This window comes from Anopheles arabiensis, chromosome 2, assembly GCF_016920715.1.
Source record: "Anopheles arabiensis isolate DONGOLA chromosome 2, AaraD3, whole genome shotgun sequence".
NCBI lineage: Eukaryota > Metazoa > Arthropoda > Insecta > Diptera > Culicidae > Anopheles > Anopheles arabiensis.
In genome coordinates, this window is record NC_053517.1 from 38,796,943 (window position 1) to 38,810,554 (window position 13,612).

The 13,612-nt window shown below is 43.9% G+C and overlaps 1 protein-coding gene across 1 annotated transcript in view; it reads right to left on the bottom strand.

Annotated features, from left to right (window-relative positions):
• The window catches only part of LOC120894550 (neuroligin 4-like), a 28,201-nt gene extending 15,462 nt beyond the window's left edge, over positions 1-12,739 (bottom strand). Inside the window, exons 1-2 of the mRNA XM_040297202.1 lie at positions 10,407-12,739; positions 9,973-10,136 (exon numbers count right to left, since the gene is read on the bottom strand). Of these exons, the coding sequence (XP_040153136.1) occupies positions 9,973-10,136; positions 10,407-10,771 (529 nt within the window). The 5' untranslated portion in view covers positions 10,772-12,739. The remainder of the gene's footprint in view (positions 1-9,972; positions 10,137-10,406) is intronic.
• Between the last annotated feature and the right edge of the window lie 873 nt (positions 12,740-13,612).

Genomic DNA, 13,612 nt, shown 5'->3' on the forward strand with positions numbered 1-13,612 from the left:
TGGTTAAATTAACTTTATGTGTGAAACTAGTTTTATTGTCAAAATCAACGTAGTGTTTAATGATGTAAAAACTCCATACAATGAGTTTGTAGATTGTGCGCGAAACGATAAGCTATTGACAAATTAAAACAGTAAAACAATTTCTTCTCGATACAGCATGTAGAAACTGCCAGCAATTCGAGATTGTATTGCATTTTATTTTAATTTTAAGCAAATAATTCATCGACTAAAAGAATTTAACAAGGTCAAAGTTCAGTATTAAGCACTCAGGATTCAGCATTCAGCTTATAAATGACAGTCTCAACCTACGTAAAACATTGTTTTCAAATATTTGTACCAATCGTGAACGTAAATATGATTGCACTGAGTTTCAATCCACGCTGAATTCCATTTTCTTCAAATACGCCAGGTAAAAATTATAGTGCATAAATCAAGCGTTCAGGGATTTGTTGAATATTTGCACAATAAATTTCAATATGCCTTACATTTTTCATACCTTTTTCAGCGTGACCCCAAGAAAGAGAAAGAGAGAGAGCAAGAGCTATACGGGTGTACTCGCTCGTTTGTCGTTCAATTTTCTTCGTGCGACAAAATATGCTCCAGCGCTAACACAATAACCGCAGGCCGCCTTAGAAATGTGAGGGGTACGGTATTCGGTGCTTGTGTTGCTTCGTGGGCCGCCTTATGCTATGCGATGGAGCCGTATCTTTTCTTCTTGCCCCACACTCGCCGAACGTGGTGGTAATGGATGGGAGGGAATTGGGAAGAATTTATGATCGCAACCGTGAAGGACGAAAACCGTTCGACGGATGTACAAATCGATTGGCCGGCAGGAGGTTGTGAGGGAAAAGCTGGGCAAGTGTGAGAGACCGCCAGGGCTAGGCGTAGAGTGTGTGTGTTTGTGTGTGTGTGTGAGCACACATACACACACTGTTCAGGGTACTCGTCCAAATTCAATTTATCTCAATTCAAGTACGAATTGCTATCCACTGACGGGTCCAAGCGCTACCACTTGAACACGTATCGAATTTTCTTCCATGGCGACCTTCGCTTCGTTCCATGCGAAGAGTAGCGTGGCGAGGTCGAAAGAGAGACAGCAAATACAAATGTTCCAGCACATGCAGGATCATTTTTAGGGCGTGGAGAAATTCTTACCGGGCTTACCGTACTACACAGCACACGGCCAGGCTTAGTGTTTTGTATTCTGGTCTGGCCGTAGGTGTAATCAGAATTCATCTTTATTAAATAGGTCCATTAATAAGATATCCCACTAGATCGAATTCAATTGGATGGCGGCCATACGGTTAGGTCTCGTGCGAACGGCCAGTTGAGACAATCGTGCAAACGGCATCAGCGTGGGGTTTTGTATTTAATTTCGCACAATTTTAGGGGTAGAAGAAACAGAGCCAAGTCGGGGGCCAAACTCACAGTTGTTTTCCGTGAGCCTAGCAAACTACTACTTGCCGGTACCAACTTTTCCATTTAAGAGGTAGGAAAGCGATTGGAAGTACAAAAAAAAAAACACTACTAAAACAAAACAAAAACATACAACACAATCGACCCACACTTGAATTGCTGCTTCAACTCGTTCGACCCAACCCGGATGCATGTTTCATGAGCCAAATGTGGAAGATCTAAAGCAAGCGGGAGCGTTGGACAGGAACGCCCGCTGGCGCTAGTTGGTGCGAGTATTTAGTTCCGAGTTTTATCGATGCGCAACGACCTGCCGTAGTCGCAGGAAGCTATCGAAGGACGAGAAACGGCCGCAAGTGTAGCATGGACCCGGTCAGTACATTCATGGGTATGTAGCCACCTACCCAACATAGTTATACACGTATGTATTTTGCAGCAGAAGCTCTCTCCGGTGTTCAATAGAGCTTCACGGGACGCCTTCTCATAGGTCCACCGGGCTTATTGGTCAGGCCAGCAGTTGGTCAGCAGTTGTTTGATTCCGGTTCAAACGAACGGTGCTCATTTAATATTTATGAAATGCTGTTGTCCCTTTTCGCTTCATTTTTTTTTCTTTCGTCCCTCTCATGGGTCGGATGCTGGCTAGGGGACTTATTTAGGATACACGGGTGGCGGGTACTGGTCCCGAGGACAGGGAAGGGATGCCCAGCAGACTGCTGCATTTGCAATGAGTACCGGATGTCTTTGGGAAATTGTGGGGCCGGACCGGACGTGAGCAGATGATACACCCACATGGCAGCTTGGAAAAAGGTTGATTAATTTTGAATAGTTCAGGAAGGATAATTGCTGGGCGAAAGCCCTCTGTTGTCTTGAGACAATGGTACACAATGACTTCATCAAGTAAAATGCTAAGCTGTGTGAGCTATTTTTGCCAAACAAACTACACGTATCATTTAAAGCAAGTCAGCTTACATTGTGAGTCACTATTTCTTCTTCAGGGAACATTTTGATTTTATATGTTTACATCAAGTGTAGTTTTACGCTTTAATTACGTGTTATTCTATTACATTGGCATTTATCAAAATATGAGTTAAATATGTTTATGTTTAATACATTCCCCTTTTGTTTATGTTGCTGTTTTTACACTTTTTCATTGGTCCCATATCGAACCCAATACATTGGTTTATTATATTGATTGATACTAACCGAGATAAGATATCTGTGCCTTGTTTGGGCAATAAATATTTGTTTGTACGGTTTGTACCCGACCGTTACGACAGTAACCTCTACATTTAGATAATCCTTCGCACGCAAATGTTTGCCATAAAAACGATTTGTCTCTTCAGCCGGCCTCGGGTACGGGCTACCACGTATCGGAATGAATAATTTTACGCCCGTGTCGAAACTTTCGAACCCTGGAGCGGCTCAACCGTATCAACCGGATGAATCAATCAAAGTCAATCGTATGTGGCCACATTCACGTGAACCTTTCGCAGTTCGCAACCTTCGATTAGCATTTTCGTACGCCTGCGAGAGAAGAATTCCAACCACGTCGTACGGCTCGTGGCAGGAAAATATGTAAACTATGCTTATATTTCGAACATTCATCCACGCCCGAAGAGAGCCACTCTCGGGCACTCATCCATCATTGCAGTTTCCAAATCGAACCCCTGACCCGAGGCGCTTTAAGCGTGCGTGCGACAAACGGCCGTGTCGGCGGAAATGTGAACCACACTCCCCTTCTCATGCCGTCCGTGGGGGACGTTCGTTGGCACACTGTTTGTGGCGATGTCGTCGTCGTCGTCGTCATCGCCGAGCATCGTACGTTCCGGCCATACCGAGCCGTCGAGCTCAAGTCGGAAGTGTCAAGTCACGCTGCAAACCGGCGACTGGCGCCTGGATGCTTCGGTACGGTACGCTTGTTTGTCTAGCGGTCCCGGGAGGCGTGGACTCGCTCGGTACATTGGCACTGCATAAAGCGTTGGCAAATGAGTTTGTGTTTTGGGTGCGGCACAACCCATCGTGAGGCGGTACCCAAAGGCTTCGCAAACGCACACAAACAACGTTTCGGACACACATGTGTGTACGGTCCCTGTTTCCACCATGCGTGGAAAGGATAAGACGCGTGAGTAAACAATGAAATCATTCCACTCTGCGCCACCCGCGGGAGTCTTGCGCCCACGCTGAATTGAGTACTCTCGGCGAGTTCCGAGTACGAGGAAGATTTATTGATCAATCAAACAAATGATTAATTGTTGGTGGAAACTGTCAGTTACGGGCAAATGCGTTTCGGCGTCATGCTTGTCCTCGTCATCGACGAACGACGAGTAAAGTTTTTCGCCCTCCAGCTCTGGTGCAATTGAGTGACGGCCTGACGCTACACACAAACACTTACACACATGCACAACCCCGTTGGGAGCGGAAATCCTCCAACGTTGAGCGGTGGGAAATTTAATTTATGTGAGCTAATAAGATGAGACGTCACATTTTGACCCGTTCGTTTCATTGGGCTGGTGTGTAGCCCTTGCCGAAGGGTGTCGCAAACTCCGCTTCAACGCGTACAGCCAACCGTAGCCGTGGTTGGTACGTGAGGGTATTCCATGGTGCAAGATTTGCAGCACAAGTAGTAGGAATCTTAGGACATTTCAGGGTCGCGTCTGCAATTCCTTGCCCTGGTTTTAGGGCTCGTTCACGAGAATCTTCCCTACATCGAATCACTAAAATACACATACACACTCACGATTCATTCCAGCGGATTATGAAAGGGGGCAAGGGATGGCACACATAAAAAAGCACCCGAAGTTAACTGCACACCCTCTGGAAATGGTGTGTATAATTAATGACGGGTTTTATGGGTGTTATGATAGAGCGAAACGCCACCATGCGGCGAGCAGTAATTGGAAAACTCGTGATACATGAGGGATACCTCGTTCGGGTGGGATACATAAAATATGTCGAACATGACCATTGTGTTTTTCTTCGGTTTGTTTATGGTGGAAGGTAATGATACGATTGGATTGAATAAACGAGGTGGAATGGTTTGGACTAGCGTTGGTAGAGGGCAGCAAGAGCGTAAACTCTTGTACTGGGTAGAAAGTGGAACATGAAATCGATCATACACATGCGTGTTTTTTTGAATATTAATCAACTAATAGGATAACATAAAAGAAACCTCTCTGCAAATCAGTGAATGTTATTGAAGGTGTTGATTACATTACACGCTAGATTGTGTCATTTCAGCTTTTAGAACTTAGATGCAAAATCTATAAAAATAAATGTTTATAATTTGATGGTTACTGCAACATAGTCTACATTGCAACAAGCACATTGGATATGAAACATATAACATAAAAGTTTACTGTACCTGAGGGCCGGCATTGATTAATTATTGGTTCAACACATTGCATTGAAAAACGTGTCTACAGATAAAAAAAAGCCCTTCCAAATTATTCCTAACAAAGGATTACAGCTTGCTATGTAATGTTTTTTTTTAATGATTTTGGAATTATCATACCGAATGATTTTTTTAAATTCAGAATGTTCAAATAACCTATTTTACAGCTTTCAGGCACATTACTTTAATAAATTGATGATAGATTATTCAATAATGCACGATTATTCCAACAAACAGGTGCGGAATTAAGATTTTTTTTTGAAAGATTTTGTTTACATTACGATTCTGATTCGAATACAAATCACCATAAACGAAGTGCTACTAAAAATGAAACAATATCGATCTTATTTTTTCGTTAGACTATGAGCATTGGATTGACCGCAGCATTTGGCGTACGAAAAAGGTGTAATGCCAAAATTTATATAGTAGAGACATCTCTTCCATATTACGACCATGAAGACGGTTAAAAAACTTATAGTCTGATATTTGAGTTGGCAGGATAATGAAAAACGTCAAAAAATATTGCCTCTCGGACAAAACTCCGAGCCAAACCAAGGTTTAAATGACAATTAAGTGACAAAAGCTGTGTACTATTTGACGATAGATTATGAAAATCTTGCATGATTATCATTTCACTGGTGATAAAAATAGTAGTGTACCAAATTCTTCAACAAATTAAACAAATTGAAATAGTATCACAAATCCAATGGAAACGATTGTTGATGGTGTGCTAAATCGTATACTTTTCTAGGAAAGTATTTTTTTAGCAAGAAAGACTGTACATGACGAATGTAATATGACGTTTACAACATATCATTACAGACTCAAATATGATATGATGATTATGTGTGGCAGCACAACTGATGTGATAAACGAAAAAAGTTGCTTAACATCATTCGGTAAGTTGAGCCAGAGCTCTTACAGTACGTTCAAAGCGATGCATTTATTATTTGGGAAACTTTGTCATTTTATAAATTTGATTTTTAGTGGATCTAAATGAACCAAAAAACTTGAAATTATCTGGATGAAGTTTAGCACACAAATATGCTTAAAAACAGTTTTAAAGTATAAAAATTTCGTTATGAGCACGTAACGTAATTACTTAAGACTAGATTTTGTCAAACATACTGCAGTGATCAAGTGATTAGTATGCTGTCCAGCTCAGACACTCAATGAAAAAATATTTAACTATCCCAGGTCATTGATGTTTTTTTATAAGAAAATAGTCTAAATCAAACAGCTTAAGCTTAGTTTAGTTATGTGTGAATAATTGGAACAGATCGAGTATTAATCGTTGTTATTTATACTTTTGCCCATGAATAAGAGGTTCAGAGAACTAATTTGTATCAATGACGTGTATTTTCATTCCTAGAATGTACATTATGTTCATGGCCTGATGCCAATGTGCGTATGTATGATATGTTACAATAAAAAACATAAAAGTTTCAACTGGTGCTGTTAAAACAACTTTTTTTATTTATAATATTACAACTTAAACGCGCTTGGAAAATTATGAATTATTTAAATCAGTTGTAGAATAATGGAGATTAAAACAGTCCATGCATTGCTAGGGAAAAATGTGAAGGGTATAATAAACATGGGTTCAATTCCTGTATGGACCGTGCTCCCCATACGTAAGACAGACTATGCTGCTTTGTGTAATAGCTCAGTCATTGATAGCTAAGCTCATTTGTGAGTCAGGCAGGTTTTGACCGAAAAAGGTTGTTGCGCAATAGAACAAGAAGACGAAAATAATATTAATACTAATATTAGTAAATCGTAAAACATGTTATGGGTTTTTAATATTATTATCCTATTTTTATTAATTTTTTTTGTATTATTGTATTATTACATTGTAATGAAACTTTTATAGATATTTCATCTTTTATACCTTTTACACAATATGCAATCGTGATAACATATTGTGACGTTATCTTAATACACAGTTTACACGTCATTATAAGATCAGCAATCGCATTAGAATGGAGTTCTTTCGCAAGAAAAAGTTTAAATTAAATATATTTATGTTCATCAATTTACAAAATTTTAATGAATTGTGAAGACCATTACGATTGTTGGACAACATGGTGTACAAAGAACATGATATATCCATTTCCATGCTGTAGGATATCGATGTAGGATACGATGAGTATTGCTTACGATTTGAACTTTTTAATTGTTTTTGTGTTTCTTTTGAGTATTGATTGATTACAAAAAGAGTTTGGTGTGTTACATGTTTTTAGAGAAAAATTTGTTGGTAAAAAACAATTCCAGTTACAAAACACTTAAACAATTGTGCAAAAGAATGTTTAACATACTTAAGCATGTTCAAAATAGATGCATTTTGGGTGTAACATCGCCAGATATGTTAATATAGTATTTATTTTAATAAGTCTAAAATAAACATCGACCCGGCCGTGAACTTGGTAGCTCCAACAATTAGCCAAGCAATAATTGTACGTAAACATTTCATTTCATATTGGGGTTTACTTCAATCATTTCAGACGCCAAAACGAAGACACACTAGCTTATTTAGGTCAGGAAGGAATAAGGTGCATGTTCAATTAAAATATTCATTTACCATCGCTAGAGTAACAGCTGTTGGTCGTGAGGATTACTATCAGGGATATTGAATCGGTTTTGTAGATTATATGTGTTAAAATTCAAAAGAATCTTTTTTTAAAGATTAACAGTTATCTATAAATCATTTAAAGTCATTGTTCATTTGAAGCTTTAAATCTCAAAATCAAACAATTTTAGATCAAAATATCTAAGACCAAGCTGGCATTTGATCCGAGCCTTTCATCTAAGCGCTATTGATATATCACCCACTAATTATTCCGCTTTCAATTTATAGGACAAAAAAAAAATCACGGATGTTTAACATAACAAACGAAACGGTTGATTAATGCTGAAGGTTTTGTTTGATTTGGAGCACAATTTATTCGCAATCGCGCATAACGTCCTGTAACCGAGGTGCGGTGCAATGCGCTTACCCAAAATCAAACAAACTCAATTGAAACAGCTTTAATTTTCCTAACGCGCTACCGGGTGAACCAGATCAAAGCATTGATCACGTCCGTGCAGTTCCCTCTGGGTAGAGCCAACCAAAGGTCACAGCACACACACACATACACTGACGCTCACAGAAACCTTCATTTTCGGACGCCCGGAAAATGTTGTTCATTAGATGAAAAGCAGGTTCACGGGTGGCCGGTTTAGATTTTTCGTGCCTGTCTTTCCTTTCCTTCGTGCTCGATGACGACCTTCTGCACCCTCAATGAAGGTGCTTTCGGGCAGGAATTCGTGAGTTGATTAAGAATCACCGGCATTTTAATGGCGATTGAAGAATGTGGCCAACAAAGACAGACTACCTTTTTTTTACGTTGCTCATGCCCTGAACCAGCCCTCGGTAAGCTGCGTCAGGCTTCGCTTGTTCGAAATAAAATATGGTGGATGTTTTGCTTTTTTTACACATTCTCTCCTGCCTGTTTCTTCTTCCCAGCAGGGGGAGTGAAGTCTGCGGCGGTTGGCCGGCCGGATTCATACTAGATTATGATTTCATCGAACGACGCCGAAGGACGAGAAACCATAAAAATGGCACATGAAACAGCGTTCCTTGTACTAACCGTTCAACCGGTCCGTGCGGCAGATCGCGACGACCATCGGCAGGTCGGTCGGCTGGCTATCAAAAAGGGATTTTATTTTATTCGCTCTGAACTTTGTGCGAAAGGCTTTGTGGCAATATTTGCTTTCTATCTCGCTCCGAGCAAAGCCCTGTTCCTTTCTTTCTCGTCACTGTCACTACGATTCATTCACGTCTCACTCATCGCATCGCTTGGCACTTCCACGACATTCCCGCCATCCCGTGTGAGGCATGAAAACGGTCAAACAAGCCCCTGATCACGGGGCGATTTGCTGTGGGTGCCGATTTTCAGCGGCCCTCTGCTCGCTGTTTGCTAATCCTTCACTTACAAAAGCTACTAAAACCGGGCAGCCCGCAGTAAATGCGTGCCAGCTCAAGGGCTTCTCGCCCGTCCGTCGGACGAGACAATGAAGGATTTCGTAAAAATACCCTCGAAACCAAAATCCCACTTGGGACTTGGGAGCGGTCCAGTGTGCAGCATTCTTGCCCTTTCTTTGTCCGTTGTCTTATTGCTTTCCAGTTTCTTGGGGCGTGGTGCTGATAGGAAAACGCAACTTCAACAAATGACCAGCAGAGAGCGCGAGAGAGACACAATGGGAGCTTTAGAGTGAGAAACAGAAGAAGAAGAAAAAAAACATGCGTTACGAACCACCACACAGCCACAGTGGGTGGACAAAATGGACCCTTTTTTATGTCATTTTGATGTTGCAAAATCGATACTTAGCGGGTGGAATGATGCTACTGCTCTCTGTTGTTGCTCCTGGCATGTGCCGCCAGCGGTAGTGGTGACACTGTGTGCTGGATATTAAAATATAATCTCACATTCTTCGCCCAGCATTTGACGCCTTCGCGACAGTCGACAGCAGAGGCTTTTTGGTGGGGTGGTGGTGAACGGGTTTCAGAGAATGTGGCCCACGAACAGGGGGGAGGGCCAATTTTATTTTCCTCATCCACAGCCACAAAAGTTGCTAGCGTAATCTTCACTTTCCTTCGGGCAAAAAAATGGGGACAGAAACGGAAGATGGAGGCAACCTATCCACCCAGCCTCATCGCGTATGTCCTTCGGAAAGGATATTCTAAATCTCATAAAATCTCTTGCGCTTTACGCTCCCGGTTGTTTTGCGGCTCGACGACTTTTTTTGCTCTGTTCGTTTGCGTAACGTTACTCGCGTTTTTTCTTGCTGTTGTTGTTTTCTTCTGTTTGTTTGTTACGGGTCTCGGGTGTGTTTTCTGGGCGATGGTGTCTAGATGTGTGTCGGTTCGTGTGTCTTTGTTTGTTTGCGCGCTTTGTTTCTAGCTGGAACCGCTCTAATGATACTTGCAATGACGGTGGAAAAACAAGCACACATTTGGCAGAGCAGCAAACACAGGACGCGGGACACTGAGCAATGTTTTATGCTTATGAGGGTAGCTAGAGGATTGTTTGTGTGGGTGTGTGTGCTGTTGTTTTTCGCTTTCGTTTGAGCCTTTCTACACCATTGTCATCTTCGCACGGGCTCCCCAGCCAGATGAGAATGTATACCTTGCGTTGGTACGTAGATGTTGAGATAAAGACAGTCCTCTGATTGATTGCGCAGGTAGGGCAGGAGGCGCCTCAGGTACTCCAGCCTGCCGCGCGGCATGCGCTCCAGGGCAGCCGTTTCGTTATAGATGTCAGGCAGCCGCTGGGGACAGACGGGACTGAACCTAAAGGAAAATGCGTTTAAAAAACGAGTCCAAAAATCGACCATTGCCGCGAGAAAAAAAATCGAGAAAAGGTGTTAACATAAATAAAGGAACCGTCCCATCAAGCGCGGTAACAAAATCCCAACAGCAACCACGCACAGCTCATCTTTTTGCGACAGCTTCAGCGTAAGCCGGTCGCGGAAAGAAACTGCGAGTGATTGTGCTCCCCCCCTAGGAGCAGGATGGGCGGGATGGGTTTATTTTTATCGCTGAAGGGGTGCTCGTGCTAACCTGTCTGCCTTTTTCACACCGGACCAGAGCGCCCCGGTCACCGGTGGCATGAACCGCAGATTGCCCACCGGGGGCGAAGCGTACGGCACGCCGCGGAACGCCTCGACCGGATCCAGATGGCGCCCGTCCAGGTGCTCGATCGTGCCGGAAACGGCACCGTACTTGGTGTGCACGATCCGCGAGCTGGTCGACTTCTTGAGCGTTTCGTTCTCGTCCATGCTGTTGCTGCCGGGACCACCGTTACTGGGGCTGTTGCCGCTTCCGCTACTGCTGCTGCTGCTGCTGCCGGATCCGGCAGAATTTATGGGAGCCACCAGCGAAACGGTGAAAACAACCACCGCAATAATCACCGTTGCTGGCAGCATGGTTACTTTATTCGTGTCGTTTCGACTGCTGCTGCTGCTGCTGCTCGTGCTGCTTCAGCTGCCACATTGCTGTGCAAGCTCATACATCACATATTTTGCACTGTGCTCGCTTTTTTGATATTCCTTTCCTTTTCTGGTTGCGAAACTACACTTTCGTAATCGTATTACACGCCACTATGCACTCACGGTCGCACCGCTTTCTTGCCCCTTATCACCAGTGCAACGAATCAGATGGAAGATTTGGGGTACAGCACGGAAAATGATCCTCTTTTTTCCATTTTCAAACACAAACACAATCACTCTTTTTGTGGTGCTTTTATGGAAGCTTTCTGTATCGATTTTCGCAGAATAGCAGCACTGCAGCTGACTACGGACACGGCAATTCACTCGGTTTCACAATTTATTTCGTTAAGCTCACCACACAACATTTTCATTTAAAGCCTCAACACCTCATTTGCTGCACTTCACCTTTCTGAATAAAGCTTTTAAATCGTGGTTTTCCTTCTGTGTGGTTTTCTTCGACAAAACTTGTTATTCACTGCTTTGCTTCTCTCTGCACAATTGCAATTTTCACAAAGCTTCAGCTTGATTTCACCCGAAACATCTCTTTTGTTTCACTCGTTTCATCGGCTCCAGGCACACCGCACACTTGTCGCCCACTTTGTCACAAAGCATTGGGTAAGGACACACCAGCGCAGCGCACCGTCTTTCATCGGAAGAATCGGTGCAGCGAGAAAATGCAATCATTTATCACATACACATACACACACATACAGATTGCACACACTTGGCCCGTCGCTCTTCTCGATATCACTTGGCGATGAAGCGGTGCTTTTTATCTTCCCCCGCAGTGTTCTTTGAAGCGCCGTTTCGTCAGGCAGGTTGAATAACTGGCGTAATCCCACCGGCGAGGCGAACGAACCGCCGGGGAGGGATAACTCGACGACAAACGCTCACTCATCCGCAGCCTTGGGCTTGTTGTCGGGATGGAGTAATCCACTTCGCACATACATCCATCGGGCACTCGAGCGGTCGAACGTCGGCCTAACGAACCAGCTAAACAACCGCAAGGGTGTGGGTACACTCGCCTGCTGCCACATACACTGCACCGAGCCCGAACCGAACCGAGGACGGGGATGAAGTGTAGGTTCAATGCCAAACGGGCGCTACAGAACGGAGTGTCCTTGCTGGCACCGTACGGTACACGCGTGTCGAGTGTCGAAGCATTCCTACCCTTCCCATTGGCATCCACAATTCACACGGCGCCCGGGGGTGGGAGATGCGCGATGCGAAAAACGACAATAATTTGACATAATTCCAACCGACAAAACGTGGCCCGCGGGAACTGACAGACTGGGGCGGGAGGAGGGGGCAGGCACTATTTCAAATCAATGCCAGTCACCGAACAGTGACAGGGCCGTGCCCGTGCAAACACGTATCCATTCATTGGTGAACGTAATCGATGCAGCATGCACAGGAGCTTCTGGGTTTGGTGCTGAGTGCCGGTGGAGGCGCCCAGCCTTGCACTGCTCGCGACAGCGGACGCGCCTGTTTACCACGCAAATCAGACCGACGATATACGACCGATTAATTCCATTGATGCCGTTTCACCGTGCGCGAAATCGTGGCACATTGTTTGCGAATGATTAGCGCGCTGCTAGCTTGCTTGCCGTTCGATGTTGTCCCGTGCTTGCTCGATTGCCTAACGAGGCTCGCGGCGAAAACGATAGGTTCACACGCGCCCACCTAGGAAGGGGAGAACAAAGGAGGAGGAGGAGAGAAAGAGAGCGAGGGCGTTGGTAGGGGGAACACGGGGCGCACTAGATGGAACTGCTGACGTATGTGACACTAAACGTACGCGAAATGCTACAGCCCCACGAGCAGCACTGGTTGGCGGAATGGGCGAGAGAAATACACCACACGCGAGCGGCACACATCGAACGCACTTCACTCAGCTCTATCGCGTGTCCTAACTCCGACTGAATGGGGCAAATGTGTTACGTTTGGTCGGTGGGCCGTAGGTTGGCAGGAACTTCAAGGGTTGACGTTTGTGACACACACTACTAGCCAGGGAGCCTGCACTGCTGGCCCGTGTGCTTGTGTGGGTGCGCATGAGCGTCCGATATTGGGCGAGCAGGGCGAAAAGGTTTGGCAGTCGCAGCAGCCCACAGCAGCCCTAAGCAACCTCTGGAGGTGGGTTACCGAACGACGGTACACTCACCCGTTGGCTGCTTGCTGCGCATGACTAACAAATCTTTTTTTGTTTTGCCGTCTAGGTGAGTGCCGTTCAGCTGATTCCCGTGAGTGTCCCTCGTGCAGTGCGTTTTGTGCCATAAACGTCAGGGCTGCTGTGAAAGGTAGGAAAATTAACGAATGATTTAAATTTGTAGCAATTTGGAATTAAATCGGAAGAGTTTTGCAGATTTTTTTTATGTCCCTTGTTATTTATTTTTATTATGTTTTGAGTAATGGTCTGGTCAGGTTTGGGAGACTTATGAAGTATTGCACAGCCGAATAGTCAATCCTTGCTAATGGGAACGATTAATATGAGGTTTGACTCTACGACAAGCATGTTGTTATGTTGTATACGTTGAATGACGACATTACCACTGCATGTAGGTGAATTTTGTTTTTGTTTTTTTTTATTTCATTATTCTGTAATAATCAATTAGGTGACTTTGGAGCATGGAGATACAGGGTTTTCGAGGATTATATAGACATTTTCAGTGAGTTGTAGATTCGTTCAGGCATATAATAGACTCTTTCAGCGAGGTATTGAATTGTTCGGAAGTATTCGTTGACATGTTCGGTTATACTGTAGAGCTGTCACTTTCGTACCCT